Source organism: Stegodyphus dumicola, chromosome 10, assembly GCF_044657685.1.
Source record: "Stegodyphus dumicola isolate Sdum_Otavi_A_Nest chromosome 10, ASM4465768v1".
In the NCBI taxonomy this organism is placed as follows: domain Eukaryota; kingdom Metazoa; phylum Arthropoda; class Arachnida; order Araneae; family Eresidae; genus Stegodyphus; species Stegodyphus dumicola.
The window spans coordinates 151,299,356-151,321,823 of NC_140777.1; the positions used below are offsets into that span (position 1 = coordinate 151,299,356).

General features: G+C 32.1%; 1 protein-coding gene and 1 long non-coding RNA gene across 3 annotated transcripts in view; one reads left to right on the top strand and one right to left on the bottom strand.

Moving 5' to 3' along the window:
• Positions 1-22,468, top strand: part of LOC146995158 (uncharacterized) — a 172,791-nt gene that overhangs the window by 98,695 nt on the left and 51,628 nt on the right. The window lies entirely within an intron of this gene.
• Positions 1-22,468, bottom strand: part of LOC118183447 (WD repeat-containing protein 47-like) — a 136,045-nt gene that overhangs the window by 74,285 nt on the left and 39,292 nt on the right. The window contains exon 1 of one of the 2 annotated variants that reach the window (XM_035352985.2): positions 21,458-21,742. The exons of the other annotated variant lie outside the window; for it this stretch is intronic. Coding sequence (XP_035208876.1) covers positions 21,458-21,565 — 108 coding nt within the window. The 5' untranslated portion in view covers positions 21,566-21,742. Of the gene's footprint in view, positions 1-21,457; positions 21,743-22,468 lie in introns of those variants that run through there. 2 annotated transcript variants of the gene reach the window in all.

Sequence of the window (22,468 nt, forward strand, 5' to 3'; positions counted from 1 at the left end):
GATATTTAATGTTCTTGGTGGATTTGAAGAGCATTACACATGTAAAAACGGACTGAACGAAGATGGTGACAGTGGCGACTAGTTGCAAGCTGAAACAGATGATACAGACAGCATTTTCCAACAGCTCTGAATAATTTGAGGAGTATCAGTGGACAACAAAAAGAGCGGATGAGATTTAAGATACACGGTAGAATAAATGAAAGTACCTTATTAGACATTTTTATGTTAGTATTACTGTGTATTCTTATTGGAACGTAGGTATCTTTTAAATAAATAATATTGTGTCAGTTAGAGGTATTTTATCTATAAACACTTTTAATATGTTATATTCTTATTGCAACCGCGTTCTTCGGGAATTAAACTATTCGCCTAATTTTAATTTTCGTACAATAAAAGTGTTAAAAATAAGGGGAGAGGAGAATACGCCTGTACATATGATATGCAGTATTCAGATTTCGATCCTGAGTTGAAATGCATACAATACTGTTTTGGCGGCCTTTAAAACCATATGACTCAAAGACACAAAAGTGGAAAACGGAAAACGACTTCTAAAAAAACTCACGTACAGTTAGCTTCACGCAACAGCGATCGCATAAACAAGTTGTCTATCGATAGGAAAAGAATTGTCAGTGACAGCCAGCATTCACAGAAAGCTCGAAGCTTTGCCGTCGTCAACAGACCACCGGAAGATACTTGGCGGTAGGATTTCCGCAGGTTCATCCTTTGACGAGCCGATTACGACAAAAGCGATTTCAGAGAACATTCTTTCCTTTATTCTGTCTTCTTTGAATTTTTTCCCCTCCCAATCTACCATATGATTGGCATAGTAGATTTTTGAAAGAATGGCTAGAGAGGATGTGAATGGTATAATCAAAAGCCCGTTAATATCAGTGATTAAGAAACCAGAATTCCAAGGTAGCTACCGAAATTTTGACATGAAATTATGAGACAGATAAATCATAATATTAAGGAATTCTTATAAATTCCTTAATGATTATTCGGATGATTTGTTACATTTTAAGCAACATACGAGCTTTTACACTGTGGGAAAAATTTTGGTTCTGGGTGAAAGGGTTTTATAAGTATTTTCATTTTAATTAAACTAACAACGAAATTACCGTATTTAGTTTTAATGAAGTAGTTAATATTATCGTTCTTTCTAATTAACTTCTATGGAAACTTCTTTTCTTATTAAATTGTGTATTTTTATATAATTTATTTTATTTGGAGTAACTAGTACATATTTTCACATTGACCAAGAATAAAAATTTTAATTTTAATTTATTTATTTTTTAATTATTATGAAATAATTCAAGAATAAGCTCAGAGTTCTCCCATAGAATTCTCCAAATTCATTCAATTTTCGTTAAGTATATGAACAAAGAGAAAAGATAAAACTTCCAAAATAAAAAAAGCTGCAAAATTCCAAGATAAAAATTAATGAAAATTTAACTTTCATGATACAATAAAATGTTTTAATAAATATTCTTAAATTCATTCATAAATTTTACCATTAATTTCAAATCCATTTGGCTGTTACTCCTATCACTCTTATTCTATACTAATGTCTGTATTTATTTATTTATATAAGTCTTCTTATTGATATTACCGCAAAAAAATAAAATAAATTATCCGTATATTAAGTATCTTCCTGGATTGTAATTAAAGTTTTCGGAGGAAAACTATTGCCAGGTTACAAAAACTGCAAACTAATTGAAGCTTGAGTTACATAATGGCATCATAATTAATTAATTACCAACTTGGCTGCTCTGTTTTGCAGAAGTAGTAATAAAAATAATAGTGGCAACTAATAAATTTGAGCGATATAATTATAAGAGATTAACAAGAGCGAGAAATGAAGTAAATTTATGAATACATAAGACGTTTTTGAAGAATTAAAATTCAATGAAATATAACTTCGAAGCTTAAGATAATATATTGCATTTTCCGACTTTTTGTTTATCTTTGCAAATTCCTTCTTGCTACATTTTCACCTCTATTTCAGTTCCATCTCCAAAAGACTTTTGTTTTTAGTTACAAAAAGTGTCTGTCATACTAGAATTACTTTCTTTGATAATTTGAATCGGGATTTTCAGAACAGCGATTAGCTATAAGTGGCCGAGCTGTTAAAGATTTCTGCATCCTGGTAGTTCTTCCTGCGTTTGATTGAACCCAGGCAAATGGGCTGGCTGCATGGTTGGTTATCGTTGTTTTTTCCATGTGTAATGAAGATTTTAGACAGTTTTCTTTATAAAGTCCTCCACGAAGACCTCCACTCCCTTAAGTAGTTAACCATATTCAAATAATAATGTAATCTAAACTAACTTAACCTGGTCTGGCATTAATGGAAACAAAGAAGTTACCCGTCGACCTTGGGGGAAAATTATGGAAAGACTGAGTAATGATGGCATGAACTGGTGCACACCGGCATGAAATTCACACTTTTAGGATTCCACGCTGAAACATGTATCGCTTGGTTACGGGCTCAACCGTCAGGAGCATTTTAATTGGGTATCGAGAATAATTCATCATACGCACTATCAACAAACCGTATTCTTTGGAGCAAATCTCATAAAGTAACGCAAGAATGAAGATAAAAGCTAAAGACAAAGCCGGAACAAAAGTGAAAATGGAGATGTTTGTATTATGATGTATGATTAAAGTACTTCAAGAATATGTTGTTTGTTTTAGTAATCAGGAAAGAGCTATACAAAAAAGGTAATACCAGCATGAAATTTGTAATTAAATAAAATTCAACTTCATATAATTCTCAGCTTTATAGAAAAAATCACATAAGTTTCCACTTCTTCGAGAAGCAAAAACAATTTGTTTGTAATCTGGAAATGTATCATTTAAATAGCCGAAATAAGATAAATAAATATAACAAAGGAAATAACAGTTGTGACGCCATCTATCGAGCAAAACTGGATCCAAATGAGTCAAAAGTTATTCTAGATAAAGGTCAGCAAAAAGCTATGGAAAAAAATCAATTTATTAGTGTTGAAAAATGTTGGGAAACATGGAGGGCTTTATGTTAACTAATGTTCCATTTTAAATTTAAGTTTTATCTGATAATGAGCAATAATTTCGTATTTCGACATCACTGTTTAATTTTGAACGAGCACAAAATATGATTTTGGTATATTTAGCTAATCTTGCTACATATATCTATAATATGGCAGACTTTTAATACATAAATTATATTACATATCTTCTTCAGTAACATAATTTTTATTAAATCAACTTACTTTTTCAGTTAAGAATATCTTTTGAATAATGCTATTTCAGCTTACCATATGTATCGTTATGAATGGAATATTAACATTCATAATGGTACCAGTTATCTCAACCTTTCAGGGCCGTCCGTTCGTTTTGTTAGAAATGACCATTTTGATCAGGTTTTAATAAAAGCTATACATATGCCTTCACTAAGTTACCATAAATTACTATTCACAGCCTATAATCTTATATTATTAAGCTATTATAACCGTGCTAGGATAACTATAGGATTATTCGAATAGTTGTATTAACAAATTTTGAGGCAATTAAATATGTGGATTAAAGAGCATATTCCTATATCAGATAAAGAGATACAGGACAGGAAGAAATGGACAGACACCAAAACTTCACCAGTGGTTTCACCGAGACTGTCTCCCCCCGCACTACCTGAACAGCTTCATCCTAATTTTGATGGAGAACAAGCCTGGGGGTGGATGGCCAGTCTAAGGTTGAATGTCTCATAATTTTAAACTATTTCAATATTCGCTAAAACTTAGCACTGCTGTATAAACCAATATTTTAATATTCAAGGTTACGTAATTTTAAACTCTGTCTCTATTTGATAAAAACTTTAGTAGTGATGTATAAAACAATCTTCTCTTTATAGGATCTAAAATATTTTCTGTCAATTACACATGCAACCATAAGAATAAAAATTTTCATGCTTTTCGCATAATTAGAAAAATCATGGAATAAATTATCACCGAACTATGACAGTATGAAACTTCTCCGAGTTTTGAATAACAGAATTCAATTTTTTTTTTAGGAAATTCAGAAACAAGTCTTGCGAACAGTATACTATACAGCTGTTTCATAATCTAGCCTGAATCATAATCTAGACTCTTAAAAAAATAATTTACTGCTTGACAAGTGGACTTACATTCATTTATACGTATACATAGACATATAAATCCTTGCCTTTCCTGTCACAGTCTGTGTAATAGGTCGGGATTTATTTCCAAAATCGGAGCGCAGTTTTTTCTTTTTTGTTATATTCAAGGGAATAACACGAGAACAATTCGTTAAAACGCAGGGAAAAATTCAGCATGAAAGTCATAAAAATTCCTGCTTACTTCACAAATAAGTTCAGAGCAAATCAAAAGATGAGAGAAAGAATCCCCTCTCCTCCTCTCTGTGTCTGATACAGAACCGCAAAAAATAAGAGTTTCGTTCAGGGCTTTAAACAGAATATTCGTATCCAGTGTTAAATTAACTCAAGAAAGTTGACAGCCGCTTACTTTAATAATAGTACATCTAAGTCCTGCTTTGTCTCTTCTATGGAAACTAATTAAAGCGATGGAATATGCTTAGTTAAAACTTGGATGGAAAGCTTGATTTGCGTAGCAAATGAAGACGGAACAACAAAAATCTAATTATAATCGCTCTGGTCATTATTAGAAATGGAACTCTTTCTATCCAAAGTATCAGTACTAAAATTATATTTATACCATTTTTAAAATGTTATCTGTGATTTTATGTATATGCTTAAAATGTTCCGCAAAATTTAATTTGCTATCAATAATAATTCCCAGATATTTCATATTTTCACCCAATGTGATACGATTACCCTTAAATTTCAATTGTGGGGATCTTGTCTTTCTCCCACATAAAGTCCGCAAAATTTTTCATTGTTAAAAATATTTTCTCTCTGTAGTACCTATGGTACCTCTGTCAGAACCATAGGCTCTCTGTAGTACCATAGGTGATTTAGGTATTGTTTAACCTAGTTAACTATAAAGTATCCGTCCAGGATCTATTCCGAGGAAAAGCACCTTGGGTGACGGTTCGATGGTCTCCTAACTACCAACTTCTCGAGAGGACTTTCGCCCTGTATTTTGACTGCCCCTTACTGCACAGACGGCATACGCTTACCAACATCTATGCCTTTTCCTGGATTCGAGCACGGGCCCTTCCGTACGGCAGTAAGCGACACTAACTACTGCCCCGTTTGGGCAGCCATTCGACTGATATTTAGAAGATATGGAGTTTAATTCCCAGCGAAAGCAAAGTGAATTTTCGTGTTTCCTGCTATGATGAATGAATAAATGCTTTAGGCGCCCGACAAAAAATAGGGTGGTTGATAATTCGTCACTCACTGGATTTGACGAGTGGACATCTCCACCCGACCACAGTCACACTTTAAATGAACGCTTAAAATAAACAAGCTTTTATTTATCTAGGTTTATTGGAGAGAATTTAGCATTCCATGTTTATGGCATATCTGTGTTGATTCTTGAAGGAATTTTCTTCCTCCTACACTTGCTTTGATCTAAAAGGAATTAAGAAAACCGTAAAAAAAAAAAAAAAAAAAAAAAAAAAGCAACTTTATTTAAATTACTAATTTAAAAATTCCTTCTTTCCCCTATATTACAATGAAAAAATAAATTTCAAGATTCAAGAATTTTACTTACGCAATGCATTTACTTATGGCTAGTACCGCCATAAAAAAAATCTGAATTCTATTCCTTTTAAAAGTTCTTCAAATGGACCAAAGAAATAAATGTCTGATGGTAATATTTATTTAAATTTAATTATTAAATTTAAAATATTTCTAGTTTAATAGTTTTTTGTCTGACTTTTAGATTATGATCCTAAAGTAATAAAACTGCACAGGAATATAATCTAATTTATTTTTTAACCAACGCCTTAACGAGAGCAAAATGCTTGATTTTTCGACCCTGAAAAATCTATAAATTTGTAAGTCCTAAACTTTACAAAATTAAATATCTCGGCCAATTTTGTTGAACTAGAGCCAAATTTTTTATTTTTTGTGGATAAGCATAAGTTATTGGATCCGAAGACGGTATAAAAAGTTAGATTTCGTAATTTGTACAAAACTATCTTTTTAAAGTTTAAATGTACCATGGTATGAATATTTGCATCATTTAAAATATTTCTGTAAGTCGAACAGCATGTCTACAACCAATATTGTGAAAATAAAGGCCGCATATAGGCACTGTGTACATTTAGTAAAAAATACTGTCTGCGTAAGAAGTATGAGGCTTTAATTCATTAACGCTTTTTCTAATTTCGTGCAGAAATTTTTGATAAATGTTCCAAAGCAAAGGACAGAATCAGATGCTTTGAAATGGCTTTCGAATAATTTTTCTCCGAAAGGTCCTGTTTACAGACTGAAGGCAATGCACGTGCCTCACGATTTACTTGAGAATTCCACGAAGGCCGAAATGTCTGGGGCACGCCTAAGCATGAAGTTCTAAATTGTGAAGAGAGATTTTAAAACTATTTGTCCTTACTAATGTTGTGTACAGAAAGGTTATGCAAAGGTTGCATCACAGGACATAGCTTTGTTTGAAGATCTTACTTGATGCGTTATATTCTGAGTGAAACGTCTATTTAACCTTAAATACAAGTAAAATGATGCTCCGAAATAAAGCGAGGAAAAAGATTCATTTTATTTTTCGTGGTCATAAAATTCTTACGAAACAGACAATGGAGTACAAATATATATCTATTACAAAGGTTAGGCTATTTGAATATGAAAAATCACACATGGACTATTTGGCTATGGGAAGGAGGACTTTCTAAGAAATACTAGCTCGTATTTACATTACAAATGAGGAAAACCATGAAAAACAAACATGCAGTCGTTCACCTAGAATCAAAGCCGGATCGAGGCCCACCAGCGGCCAAGCGGTACACTGACTGAACACTGAAAAGCCATAAGTATAAGCAACTATACTAGATGAAGTAAATTGTAAACGATTTGTCTTTGCGAATATATTTGCGCTGAAATTATGACGCTATTGGAAGCTGGTACATTCATTAACACGTTCATTGCCATCTACGACAATACCCGTAATTATCAAAGTCAGTTTACTTGCCAGCTCCGAGACAACTAGTCATTGATCGAACTTAATCACCGAGTATTGCCGTAGAAAATGCATGCAGGGTTTAGGTGTTTGGCATACAGAAAGGGACTAAATAACTTTTGGCAAACTGAAATGGATCAGTTTATTTCTCAAAATGCAGATACATAACTACATTCAGAATTACTTATTGCGGTGTGAGGGGCGGGCTCATTTACTTGGGAAATCGTATTGGTTCAGTGACTCGTATAAAAGTAATGGAAAATAACATATCGCACTCGCGTAGGAGTTTTGAGTGAATGCGCAAGGACGGATGAGTATCGTTTACCTAGTTCAGAATTAGCTCGTAATTGCTACAGGAAGCAAAAATATTATACCATGTGCCAAGTACCAGTACAATCGTGCGAATTTATTTGTTGCTAAAAGTAATCTGTCATATCTATATTTAAATAATAAATAATTTAAAAGCACAAAACTGCAGCCAGTATGAACGTGTGAACGCGCGTTGAACGGACTCACCGTTTCAGCTTTGGCAGCGAACGGGTGGCGGCGAACCACAAAGAGATGAGAAAAATCGTGTGTGCGGTCCCCGCAAGTCACTGTTTTCAAGCTTTTACGATGTGTCACACAACATGGTTTGACATCGTAGACGCAAGAATTCGTTCTAGTAGACAATACAAGCGACACAACTTCACGACCGGTGTCAAGAGATTTTTTAGCATTCTGCATTGTGTCTGCCGTCAAAGCGTCTTGATTTCAGAAGGGCTGACGAACCAATGATCTTAGTTTTCCTCTGATATCGTTCCAGATATAACGAATCAGAGGATGTAAAATACTACTGAAAAATTAAGGAGGCGTGGCTAATTCAGTATGTCAATTTTTTCCAACCGAAAAACACGCCGGAATGCTTTAATTAACATTAAGAAACCATTTCTCTTATCGGACCCATTATGTAATAATAAAAAACATTAATTTCAGTAACATTGAATTAATTATGTAACATTAATTAAAGGTCCTCTGGAGAGGTTCATGGTAACAGAACCGTTTTCTTTACCCCCAACGCAACGTTTGCTATTTGTAATGCTTGATTTATCATGTTCCATGGTAATTATTGTTTCTTTTGATAGCTATTATCACACCTTTGAGTTTGCGACTGTATAACAGAACCTTCTGTTAATACCACATATGTGTCACATGCATTTGAACTTATACATTTATTTTTCCATGCGTCCCATTTCATATTTTATTTGTCCCTTTTTGCTTTCATAATTTGTTTATTGAAATGCACAGAAGTTCGTCATTTAATGCGCATAATATTTACATTTATTAGGTAAATATACGATTCTGTTTTGCTGCAGATTCTCTTTTAGCTCATCGCAGAAGGACTTATAACTTAGGGTTATCATATTTTAGGGAAGATGATCTAGCTCACTTTCCAAAAAAATATTTGGTATTAAAGAAATGTTTAGAATTTCAACAATGTTAACTTCAAAGTTGAGGAATTTACAGTACTTCATAAGTTATACAGCACTGCATGGTAAACAAAACTTTACACGATAAAAATATACAATTAAATAAAATAAAAAAGCAAGGGAATCTATCAACAGAATACTTGTTTTTATTTATTTGATTATGGTAAAGCACTTGAGGGCTATCTGCCTAAGCCGAGGGATGCCTTCGTGGAGGACATTCTAAGCGATACTAACTTGTATACACATTACACATGGAGAAAACCAGGAAAAGGCCTGTGCAGCCAGCCCGTTCGCAAATATTCGAGCCTCAGGACTACCAGGGTTCAGCGACTTTACCGCTCGGCCGGGCCAGCGAAATGCTTATAATACTGAAGAAGTAGATTGTCTATATCCTGCAGCAGGTTTAACGTGAAAATTCAGATAATAACCCTTGCGATTACATGATCTGGTTCGAAAGTATCTGCATACTAGTTGTCTATATCCTGCACTAGGTTTAACTTGAAAATGCAGATAATGACCATTGCAGTTACATGATTTGGTTCGAAAATATCTGCATACTAGTAAAAAACATGGCTGTGGTTCCACCTCTTTTCTTCTACAAATTAATAATTTCTTTTGCTTCAACTTTCATAGCTTTGTCACTTAAAACTACCACATTTTGTTCAATCCAAGATAAAATCCTGGATATAATTACTAACCAAGGGCCGTCTAGGTTAATCCTGGACGTCCGCTAAACCTACTTATAGTGAACATTTAATTCTGGTTCTACTCTAATTTTTATAACGACGCACTATATATTCGCAAGCACGCATACATGTATTCAGGAAATATTAATTCCAATTGAATTCTTTATACAAACTCTGGCATTATAAAGTGAATCTATTCAGCAGCGCTGCGTGAATAGTCTCCAATCATGTGACAGGATGGTGTTCGGAAAACACCTGCTGCCCGAGAGTAAATTATCCGCCTATGACGTCACGGGGGCAATCAGTGAGGGCGGGCGAGTAGCCCGAACAGAAGAACGAGTTTATCGGAATTCATATGACGGAATGGGGCAATAAATATTCTTAAACTCGCGCCTCGCGCGCAGCGAATCGTTTTCGGATGGAGTACAGAATTGCGTGACCTTCTTGTATCAGAGGGTATTACATAGCTCACGTAATAAAAACATTTCGGAAGAACTTCGTGACCGATAACTAGGTATTAATCATTAGATCTGGAGAGTGAATTTGGATGTGAACCGACAAAAATAATACAGATTTCCAGGAAGAATTTGGCGATATCCAGAAAACGTTTCAGTCACCATCACAAATGTCTTACTCTTACAAAAGTGTCTTATAAATTTTTATAAAAAGTTCAATGTTAAGGCTCTCTAGAATCCTATAAACTAAGTCAGAAATCCTCTATAGAATTCTATAAAATTTTAGTTATAGCTTCTGCAAAGTTATGCATAGAAGGTTCTATACTCTGTAGAGATGTAGGCAGAGATTCTGTTTAAATTTGTACAGAGGTTTTTAAAGGTCTGAAGCAGAATCTAATGTAATGTCTACAGAATGAATTTTAATAAATTTCTATCGAAAATATCAGGTCTAGTTTATAGATAATAGGGAAATAATTCTAAAGAATTCTAATTGCGTTTCTTTGCTTTAATTTTCTTTAAATGATCCTACAGAAGATTTTTGAGTATTTAAAAACATCATGGAATCAAGAAATCTTTTGAGATTACAAAAGAAAAAGTCAAATTTCCATTCTTTAATATAATTTTTTAACCTTGCGTAAATTTCGAAATAATCTATAACATGAAGGTGTATTTCTTTCCTAAAAAAATTTAAGTATCGTTTTGATTTAAAAATATTTAAATAAAAACTAATAGATATTAAATAATAGTTAAGTTTAACTAACCTAAAGAAAGCATTTCTCCTATCCGATATACTATAATAAAAAACAGTAATTTCTACATCATTAATTTCTGTTACAATTTTATAATTAACAACATATTTAATTTTTTAAATAATTTTGTGATTTCAATTGATATTACGCTTTTGCAAGATTTCATTTTTGTACGATATAAGCAACACTTTGTAAAATATTGCACAAAATGTTACATAAATTCAGAAATTAAAAACATTAATCTAGAGCAGGGATGGCAAACGTTTCCGGTCGCGAGCCAAAAATCGAAAGACAAAAGTTTGGCGGGCCAAGTTAAGTTTTTCTAAATTTTAAAAAACAATAACAATATATAAGTATTACTAGTTAAATGTGTTAATGAGATAAAAGCACTTGTTCACATAAATAAGAGAAAGCAAACATAGCTCTGATTTTCTGGGCGTTAGATATTAAATTTGGGAAACTTACTTTCGATAATGAGCCCACCAGCGGCCGAGCGTTAAAGACGCTGAACACTGGTAGTTCGGTCCGAGGTTCGAATCCCGCGAACGGGCTGGCTGCATGGGCGTTTTCGTGGTTTTCCCCATGTGTAATGTGTATACGAGCCAGTTTCCCTTAGAAAGTCCTCCACGAAAGGCATCCCTCCCCTTAGGCAGATAGCCCTAGTGCGCTCTGCCATAATTAAATACACACATACACACACTTTCGATAATGATTTGTAAAACTCAAACTTTGGCATATTTAGAAACAACTGCTTGAGATGATTGTTAGATTACAAATCAATTAATTAAAGCTGCAAATATGACCTCACTGCTTCCCGATTTACGTTGAAAGTCATGGTAAAAATATCCAGTTCTATTTGAATGGCACTGAAATCTGCGTTCGAACTCAAAATGCATTTTTTTTCAAGCCATCTTCATGATTCCTAAGCTTTTCTTCATTTACTCAAGATATTGAATTTAACCTCGGGAATTGAGACAAATCGTTCTTAGCTAGATGTTCAGCAAACAGATTAAATTTTATTAAGTTTTAAGTTAAGATAATTAAGTTACGATTAAGTTTTTTCTAAGAGGTCTAATTCACCTATATTGGATTTCCATATGTCTGCTCGAGAAAGAAATAACGCTTGTTAGCGCCAATCTACAGCTATAACTAACAAAGAACTTCCGTGTTTAACACTTTGCCGATTGAAAGCTGTCTGTGTTTGAAATTTCCGTCGATTTGTGTTTTGTAGAATAAAAATAGAGAAAGTAAAAAAGGTCATCAGTCCTTCGAAAAAGAAAAAGGAAAAATATATTTACACAAAGTAGAAAAGGAGATGTATATATAATATATACTTCTTTTAATTTGTTTCGAACCGGCAAATTAAAATTCTATCCGCGAGCCGGGTAGAAAATTCTACCGGGCAGGAATTGGCCCTCGGGCCGTAGTTTGCCCATCGCTGATCTAGAGGGAAAAAGAAAAAAAAATTCCATTCAGAAATAACATGAATATTTCTGGAAAAAAAATTTTTACTCTTCCGTATCCCGTATTTCATATCCAATATTCTATCCCCATAATACATATCCCATATCCATAAAATTTGTTTCCATTACAGTTTGAAAACTTTCTATACCAATTTTCTATAGTAAATTTCTATAGTATTTCATTAAATGTTTTATAAAATTTCCTACGTAATTTTACAAAGCGACGTTTCTATAAAACTCTACTCTGTAAAAGCTTTAGAAAATTTCTGTGCAATTTTATAGTGACGCATTTCCATAGAAATTACTCCAAAAGTTCTAGAGGGATTTTTGCGATGTTGTATCAGCATCTTAAAAAATTTCGTAAGGGTATGCTTAAAATAACAATGTAAGATTTTTTAATAACTTACATAATGATTTTGATATGTTTGGCGGTAATACATTAAATTTCTGTACCTGGAAGGAACGTGGAAGAATGAAATGTAAAGTTACAATGAATTTTCTGTTTGCGGCACAGAGATGGAATTTGTTCATTTTAAATTTGGTAGGAGATGAAAGAGTATTGAATCAATGGAAAGAACTGCCACTGTTTACTGTTGCCATTGTTTGCCGGTTTTCGGTGAAAGTGAAATTGCGATCATATAATACATTCAAACTGGCGTCGAATATTTTCATAATAAATTAAAACCATCTGTGCCCCAAATGGGATAACGGGTAACTAAAAACCTGGTAAACAAAATATTTATTGCTAGTGTTCCTGAAAATTGAAAATGTGGTTATCCCGCAAACTCCCCTTTATGAAATGGTTTGTAGAGGCTGAGCTCTGTAAAAATTCCTGTAGAACTTTAGAGGTGGTTCTGTATACGAAAGTTTCTCTATAGCATTTTACAAAAAAATTACGAACCTTTTATAGAACAGAATTTTATAAAGATATTGCTTCATGGCAGAGACCATTACAAAATTTAGAGAAAGACTATGAAATTTAGTTTCTAATTCCCGAAGAAAATATTGTTGATTTTGTAATGCTTTTAAATATTAAAAAGCTTCTATACGATCTTTTACAGAAAATTAAAGGAAAGAAACTTGTTTCAAATTATCCACAATTATGACTCCGTTTTGTATATACAGGGATCTATTCTATTAGTTGATGCTATACAAACCGTATTATATATTCTACTCGTGGGACCTCTAGAAACTGTGTATACATCTTTTATAGAATGACTACACAAATCTATATAGAATATCTACAGACACGTCTATAGAATCTCTTTACATAACTTTACAGAAGCTTAATGTTTTATAAAATTCTACAGAAAATATTTGCCCTAGTTTATAGGAAATAGTTCTATAATTCTAAGAAATTCCACACCGAATTCTTTCTTGTAGAATTTTGTAAGACATTTTCGTAAGGGGAAGTCGACTCTTTAATACCACTGCATTATCTAGCCTTATTAACATACGTCGAATAAACAAAATGACAATAAGAAAATCAAACCCCAAAACAAGTATTTAGAAAACGTGATAGGGCCCAAAATGTCAAAACGATCACGCATTCCCTTTCAAGTTTTCTTCGCCATTTGTATACATTTCCTTCCATTGCAAATAGAACCGCGCACTGTATTTACGCTCTGTTGATCGCGCTTTGCATGCAAATACGATCGTGAGCATGCTCCGTTTCACATCGATTGTATGAATGAAGACTCGGCGAACGCCCATGTCCCGCTGGTTCCCTGCGCGTCCGAAACCCAATCCTTCACTGCAATGAATACCACGAATCATAATCTAAACATGAAGATGAATATTAATAGATTTCATCGTGTAATTGAAAAAAATTACTTTCATGTAGCACTATGCTGAGTATCAAGTCCAACGTGTTTATGGCTTATAGAATGCCACTGTTGTGCCAGAGTGCTTTTATTGTCAGTTTTCAAGATTTTACTACATTAGTGAGAAATCCAATTCCAGTGGCGCTTAATTCTCACACCATATGATATTTATGTGTTGATATTTACCACTAGCTCTACTTAAGGCTCTTTGTTTATGCTGAGGAAACTACTTATTTGAAGAACTTAGATTCGTTCCGCTTGTTGTCAACTCATTCTGCCGCCATTATGATTAATGTGATTCTACCATTAGCATGAGGTATTACGGCGATGGTATCAATTGTATCTGTGTTGCAAAGAAGAAGATAAATAAGAAGAGATTCTGTAAAATAATATTCTAATAAAACATATTGTTCAAAATTTCTTTACTCTTATAGTAATTAAGACTCTTTCGGAATTCTTCATCCGCAGTTCACGGTTTTGTTTAAATCAAATAATGTAATGTCCCGAAAGCATTTACGCAAACTGTACTGCGGCGCGGACGTATGGAAAAATCTGTCGTTATGATTCGTCACAACGAAAATGAAGTCTAGGTGCTAAGTAATACCAGTGAACTTGCATTTGTTTTTTTTTTTTTTTTTTTTTTTTTTTTTTGTTGATTTTTTTTAATAATAGTGTTAAATGAAAAAAAAAATTTTTTTTTGTAACATTTCTGCAGACAACATTCCCGGATTAGGGAACGATAAAATCTAAAAAACGCTATGACATAAGTCGCCATGAAAGCTGACTGCTTCCTGCTCATTCCCATATTTAATTTTCAAATTTGATTATTTAATAAAATATGTTTTAACGTATAATATTATCGATAACAAATGTATATAAAAATCTTTAAAATTAAAAACAGATAGTCTCATGTGACTAAAAGTATTACCTCAACTAAATCATTATTTTTTATTTCTTAGTTCAAGCTAAGTAATCTAAAATATTTCTTATATAATTTAGATCTAAATATATAGGATTTGAATACAGTTGTATTCCGCTTATAGAGATAAAAACTGTTTTGAACGTAAAGAAATTTTTTCTTTTAATTTGCATACTAGTTGTCATCTTTTTTTTTTTTTTTTTTTTTCCTTTTTTCATGGTCCGGCGATTTATTGCATAAAGTATATTTAAATTCAGTATAGAAATTTCCGCTTTGTTTAGTAATCTGATCTCCTTATCACTTCAAATGATGAGGCTGCTAATAATGAAAAACAAATTTTTTGTTTTAAAAATGCATCGTTGCTGCAACTGCACGTTAGCTTCCAAAATCAAACTGCTTTAGAAACCATTAAAATTCAATAATTATTTCTGAAATATTAATATTTTTTCATTTGGGACGGAATTTTTTTTTTTTTAGCCCAAAGAGGCGTCAGCCTATAAGGCCTCGAAACGGCATTTTGCGTCGACTCACTAAAATTTCTAAATCACTTTTTAAGTTGTTGCCACCAAATATTATCGCCCTGTATTGTATTTAAACGATACAGGGCGATAATATTTGAATTAAACAATGAAGTATCTGCATGAATGCATGTAGGTTTCTTGCCATGTAAAAACACAACAGTACCTAGAGCCATCAAATTTTAAATAACGCAGTCCTCCACCCGAATATGGGCACCTGGAAGCCCAAATTGTGAATTTAAAATTTTTTATTACCTATTTCGCATTTTGTAAACTTTAACAAACTGTTGATTAATAAACTCAACGATTTCAAAGCGAGCAGTGGCAAGATTATACGGAATAAAGCATTTTCATCTCCAGCGCGCGAGACTCTCTATCGGAAATTCTAAAGATATGCTGTTTATAAATATTTTTAGCCCAAATGCTCTCGAAACGTATACGTGTATGTAGATAAATAAAAGTGCCCTTAAATCATTAATAATATAAAATATATTATTAATAATATAAAATCTGAAAGCTTTCAGATTTTTCTTTTTAACTTGTGTACAGTAAAGATAAAGACTTCTCTGCTGTTTAGTTTTGGCCGTTAAACAAGGATATGCAAGAATAATTCAAATTTAAATAGAATATAAATGAATATAAATGTATTTTTTTTAATTTTGGAAATTATAAAAGAATTAAGTGTTGCATTCTGATTTTCCACTCTCCCCACAAATAGTCACCAATTAATTGACGTTTTTGTGAACTGGTGAAAAACTTTTATTCAGCTGTTTTTATGATACCCAAGTACTGTTATAAGTTCATAAATAATAATTAAAGAAGCATTTTATTAGAAATAAGAAATTTTACTGGTGGGGAGATCTATTTGGCACGGATAAAAACACTAATCAACGAAATTACGGTTAAATACAAAGCATGGAAATCCACGTTCTCTCAAACGTATGCGCTATACGCGAATGTTTGGGTTGGCTGTTGTCGCGTATATACTCGAAAATGTGCGAGAAATATAAAAAGTCAACTGACTATGAAACTGGGGTTGCAATATCTGAAAATACAAAATTCCTGTTGAGTTTTGGATTGCAATCGTAAATACGTATAAGGGAAAACGTCTAAGAAAATCATGTCGGTAGGAGGGAATTAAAAATTAATTTCGGGGAGAACCAAGTTAAACAGAACTATTTAAAATTATATTCCTTCGAGTTTCATTTTTATTAGGTTCGATCAAGAAAAAAGCTGATTTTACTATAACAAATAATTTCGGAGAGGACCAAGTTAAACAAAATAACGTTCGAGATTGTTTGGATTCTTAGTCCAAATGAAACATGACTGATACTTGAAATAAATTTTTGGGCGTAATATAATATCTGAATTTTTTTTTTTAGCTCAAAGGGCGTTAGCCTACAAGGGATATTAATTTCGCTTTAGCATTTTGCGTTGATTCACTATAAATGGCGAATCACTTTTTAAATTGTTGTCACCAAATATTAGAGCCCTGCATTATATCTAAAGAAATTAAATAATGAAGAACCTGCATAAATGTATGCACGTTTCTCGCATTGTGATAAAACAAAGGTACCTAGATTCATCGAATTTTGAATAACGTACGTCTCCACCCGAACATTTGCACTTGGACGCCCGAACTTGGAATTCTGAATTTTTTTATTATCTGTTTCATATTTTGTAAAATTTTAGCGAACTTTTAATTAACAAACTGAACGATTTCAGTAATGGCAACACTGTACGGAAAAAATATTTTTGTCTCCTGCGTGCGAGACTGTCTATTGGAAATTCTAAAGATAACCTTTTTTTAAATATTTTGTGATATTGCTGTTGAATGGAATTTCACGTGGTTTTAATTGCGAAGAACATGATATAAACAAATAAAGGTAACACAAACGGTAAAAAAGCCTTTTTATGCGTAATATAAAATATGAAAGCTTTCAGATTTTTCATTTGCTTTTATTTTATTTATTTGTCTCAGGTGAAGGAATACTTAAACATGATTTTGGTAAATAAAGTAGGATTTATGTGATATGTAAAAAAATCATACAAAGTTGCGGCTCATGTGAATAGTGTAGTTACACTTTATATACTTAGAAATACCTGAAGTATGGTATCCGCATATATCAAGCCTGACACATAAAGAGAGGATATTAAGAAGATTACATAACCCGTTTAAAGAGTTACGTACATGTTCAATAGACTTAAGCTGAATGACCTGAAAACTAAATGTGTATGTTCTATGCCCTTTCTTCTGCCTTTATTGCTGCTCTAGAAACATCTTTTACATTTAGATTACGTTTTGCCAGTAATTTCTCTTTCTCTGAGTAAGACTAACGATCAAAGTGTTATGTTTAATGAGATCAAGAAAGTTCTGTTTTTAGGGAGGGAAGCGGGACATCACTTATTCTAGTCCTCATTAAGCCGATCAACTTAAAAATCAGTTTTGTCTTAACATGATAGCAATTACATTTATACAATATTCTGTATGCACGTCTACCTCCTTCTCTTCAAAACGTTTTATAATTATTCATTTAAGTCTTTATAAGCTTTATGTGCTTCGCTACTGAGCAACCGCAAGTAATTCCGTTAACTCTCTGTGTCTTTCAAAAGTCGCCTATCTTCAAGAGCTTTGTTTAAAAATTATTTATATGCTATGTTTATAATACATTCTCATTAACACCATAAATTCCCCTTCTTCCGTAAATTTTAACTGATATATAAGTTACCGCACTTACAAAGTACTGAATAAAAGGAAATTCAAGTGTTGAACAGTACCGCAGTTGTTGAGGTGTATTTAGAGAGAAAATGATCTGAAACATTAAGGTATATATGTTTCAACTTTAATCAGAAGACACAGCAATTTTGAAGAAATGTGCTACCCGTTCTCGAAATAAAATAATTTTATCTTCCACCAACCTGCGTCTCGCCATTCGGAAAAGCGTAAAATATTTTCTTTCAAATTTAATCTATCTACTACTAACATACAAAGTGATTTAAAACAACAAACACAGTTTTTTATTTCCTTATTATTAATTGCTGTTAGCTGGACAATGAAATTACACTAGCTAGATTTCGCAAAATTATTATATATTTTCTCTTTAAGGCTAAAGAGTAACACGCGAAAGTAAAACATAAAAATAAGCAAAGCAACAGCTCTGTGCTTGGCGTAAATTTAATCAAGATTTTATCGATTTCGAGGGCAAACAGATACAGATCCCTCTTCATCAGGAGCAAAGAAATCTGCAATGAAGGGAAAGCAACGGTTGTATTTACACCCAAAAGGAGTAAAGCTAACGAGAAGGTAGCGCTACCTATCTGCAGAAATAGTAGTGAAAATTAAAAATTATGTTAATAGAATTTTAAAAAGCGTTAGGAAGGGCTGGATTGGAATTAACGTCATCAACTAAACAAGATAAATCTTTGTGAAGTGAAAAGATTAAAAAAACCCAATTCACCAATGTAAAAAGCTTTTTGGATAATTTTTGCACACCCTAATACAAAACTGTGATCTATTTTCAACTATGACTAATCATAATTTAATCATAGTATCATCGGGTATGCAAAAATTATCCAAAAAGCTTTTTCTATGGAGCTGGATTTAGAATTTTTCAGGGGGTGGGGAGATAAATTCCAAATAATTTGAATTTTTTTTTCCTTTCTACCTCGTGCAAACAGATAGAGAAAATTAAATTCTCTATTAATATTTCAATCATCTTTCTTTTAAGAAAGATTAATATATATCCGAGCATAATGAAGAGAAGATATATAAGACTTTAATTCCGGATTAAAAGGAAAAAGAAACCATATGTCAGCAGATACGCTATCTATAACGAAAGAGAATCAAAACGGCTACATCGCAGCGGATAAGTTAGCAATCTATAAATAAATTACTTTAGAAAGAAATTAATTATTTTCTATATTAAAAGCATTAAGAATTCAAAAACGTCAAATTTTAGAAAGAATACAATAGGCACGATTTGATTGATTAAGGAAGTTGACTGCATAAAAAATGAAGTAAAATAAATTTACCGGCTTGAGCTGTGGAAAATACGTGAGAAAGAAAACAATTGTAATGAAATATTGTTATTCAGCGAGCAAAAACTATTTACTTTACAGTTATTAACGATAGCGGGCATTTTTGTATTTATGCCATATATATATATATACGGTTATGTTATAAATACACAATTTTGTTATTATAATATTTGCCATGGCATATCGTAATTCTGGTAACTTTCGATTGTGATTTTAACTAGAAAAATATGTTATAATTATTTGCAAAACATTATTATGCATAAAGGCTACATGCTTTGAAAACTAGAATTTCTGTCCAATAAAGAACAGTTAATTTAATCAATAAATTTGATGAACGTAATTAGATATTATAGGTGATCTGTGTACAATACAGAGGTACTAAATTCGCAATAATAAAACTGCGCATACTTAAAGATGAAAACAGAATAAGAAATAATAAAATAAGGGAAAGAAAGAGCATGGTCTGTTTCAATATATCGATGCCGTTTACGAAAAAAGAAAAATAAAGACTTATCTCATGCAATGAAATTATAAAATTATAATGTAAAACTTATAACTATTAAAAAATTTTGGTGATATGTGAGCATTTCATTCAAACAATCTGAAGTTTTATTTTAGCACAGTTAAGTTTTCGTAACAATTCCTTCACATATTTACTTGGGGTAAAAAGTTGATTTCATCACCTTTTGGCATAAATTTATATTTTTTTAAAGTCGGATCAGATTACTTTAATATTTATCAATTCGAAGCTTTCATTTCTGATAATAAAAACTCGTTGTTTTCCTTATTAAAATGAAAACGTGATCATATTTTCAAAAAGAAAAATGCTTGGCTTCATAGATCGAAATTATATTCTAAACTTAATTTGGCAAAGCAAATCATTCAAACAATCTGTAGTTAGTTTAACAAAGTTAACGCCTTGTAGTAATCAAGAGTTTCACTTGTATTCGTAGAAATATTTATTTAAAAAAATCCATTTTTATATATATTTCGATTTTTTCTAACTCAGACAATTAAAGTTAATAATTAGCAGTCGAAATTTTTATCTAGAAAAATAAAAAGTTGCATTGCATGCTCACAGTGATTAACATATCATGATCTGGAAAACTTAAATTTAGACCTAGTTTTTCTTGTTTTAAATAAAACGTAATTTAAAGGCAAATTCAAACTTAAGATTTTTTTTTTAAAATCGGAAAACGGAATTACTTCTTGTTAAGGAGAAAGAATAAATACACAATTACTACTGATATTTATGCAAAATTATTATTTATACTCCGATAATAATTTAAATCTCTTAGTTGCTTATTATTTCCCAGAGTGCATGGATGGATTATTACATTGCTACCTTCTCTATGCAAGAAGTGACCGTATTTAGGTTATAAAACAGTTCCAAAATTTTATTTTATTATTAATTATTATACATATATTTTTACAAGTATAAAGAGAGCAAAACTCTACTGAGAAGATTTGGATCAAATTATCGATTTCAGTTAAAAGAAAAGATAATTCGAAACACAGTAACTGATTATTAATTTCATTATAGATTTTAAGCATCAGAATGGCAGTTTATCTGAATTAAATTTTTCACAGTTATTCTCCGTTGAAAAAATGTTTTTACAAGCGATCTTTTAAGAAAATTTTACTTAATGCTGGAGCAGTTAATGCTCTCAACTGTACCAAACTTGGTGCTGAAGAAATATTATTCTTAAGACAAATTAGTGGATTTCTATTCTTAAGAAATCTTAATTTCTGGAAATTATGCTGTGAAAATAAGACTTAGATTTGAGGTATAATTTAGTTTTTAAAAATTGGTAACAGTTTGTTATTTTTACTCCTTTTCAAGAATGAAAGAGCACTAGTAATCTTTTTCATGTATTATATAAATTTTTATATATACTAGCGTTCTTCACCAAACACTAATCAAGATAATTTTAAGCATTATTTATTTTTTAACACTTTGTTTAATTTTCTTAAAAATATCACAGTTTGAGTGAAGTAATAAAACAATTAAAATATCAAACACTGGGACTGATAGCATGATTTTCGTATCTCCTATCAAAATTATAGCATTAAATTTTCCATCAGCTTAGCAATGTAATGCCAGTAGCGTTTCATTTAGTATTCTGAACACAAATTTTGACTTTCTTGTCACACTTTTCGATAATTCACTTTCAACAACGCCTTGGGCACAAAAGAGATGACGGTAAACCAATTACCGACTTACTTACATTGGATATGAGGTCATCGAAATGCAGCGGGGATGTCCTGGCGTCTTTCATGGGACACAGGCGGAAGTGAATGGAGCAGTGCCGGGGGTAAGCGAAACGGGACATCATTAGAAGGGTACCGGTGCTTTCAGACTATCTGTGCCGTTGTCATGTCCAGTGAAAATTGAAAACGCGCGTTTTGGGAACAGTCAGTCTCGAGATGATCATAACAACAGAGTAACGAGAGCCGGCGTTAACGAAAACATTTAGCGAAAGGTCTCACAACCCCGCCTACACCGCACGTAGCAGGAAATGTTTTTTTCCCATAAAGTAGCCAACTCGCCAAGCTGACGCCAACACAATAGCAAGGACGACTTTAACAGAAGCGTTGTGGATAGCGATTGTTTGAAGAAGAGGATAATGGATAATGAGTTTTGTTGTAATGTTGATTCTGCTCTCTATCTGTCTAAGCCAGTGTCTGATGCAGGCAATCATAAAATAAGTTTTTATTTCATGTGAAAGTGAAATAGTCCGTTGTATTCTGAGCTGTTTACTAGCAATGGCGGTATGACAAGTAAGATAAATCATATGAAAACAATTCTCTGCAGGTGCTTCAGACATTTTTTTTTTTTTTTTTTTGTGAATATTTTATTTTTATTCATTACTTACTTCAAAATATGTTATTAGGAAAATTTAAAAGAAAAGTTTATTATTATTATTTTATAAAATAAGTTTTTATTTAAAACTCGTAAAATAATTAATGAAAATAAATAATGGGAAAAAAATAATTTATCATATTCTTTCGTGGGAAAAAGAGATTAAATAAATATGTCTTTAAAGTAATTCATTTACAATTTTATATCACGAATGTATTACAATTTTATATCACGAATGATGTAAATCATTTGAAAATAATTTTTGACAGTAAAGGTGGATCGAAAAACCGCTTTTTATTTATTTTTTTTCCTATCGTTTATACCCCGGAAAAAATGCCTGTCGACAATCTATGCAAAATAAATAAAAGTTTTCATA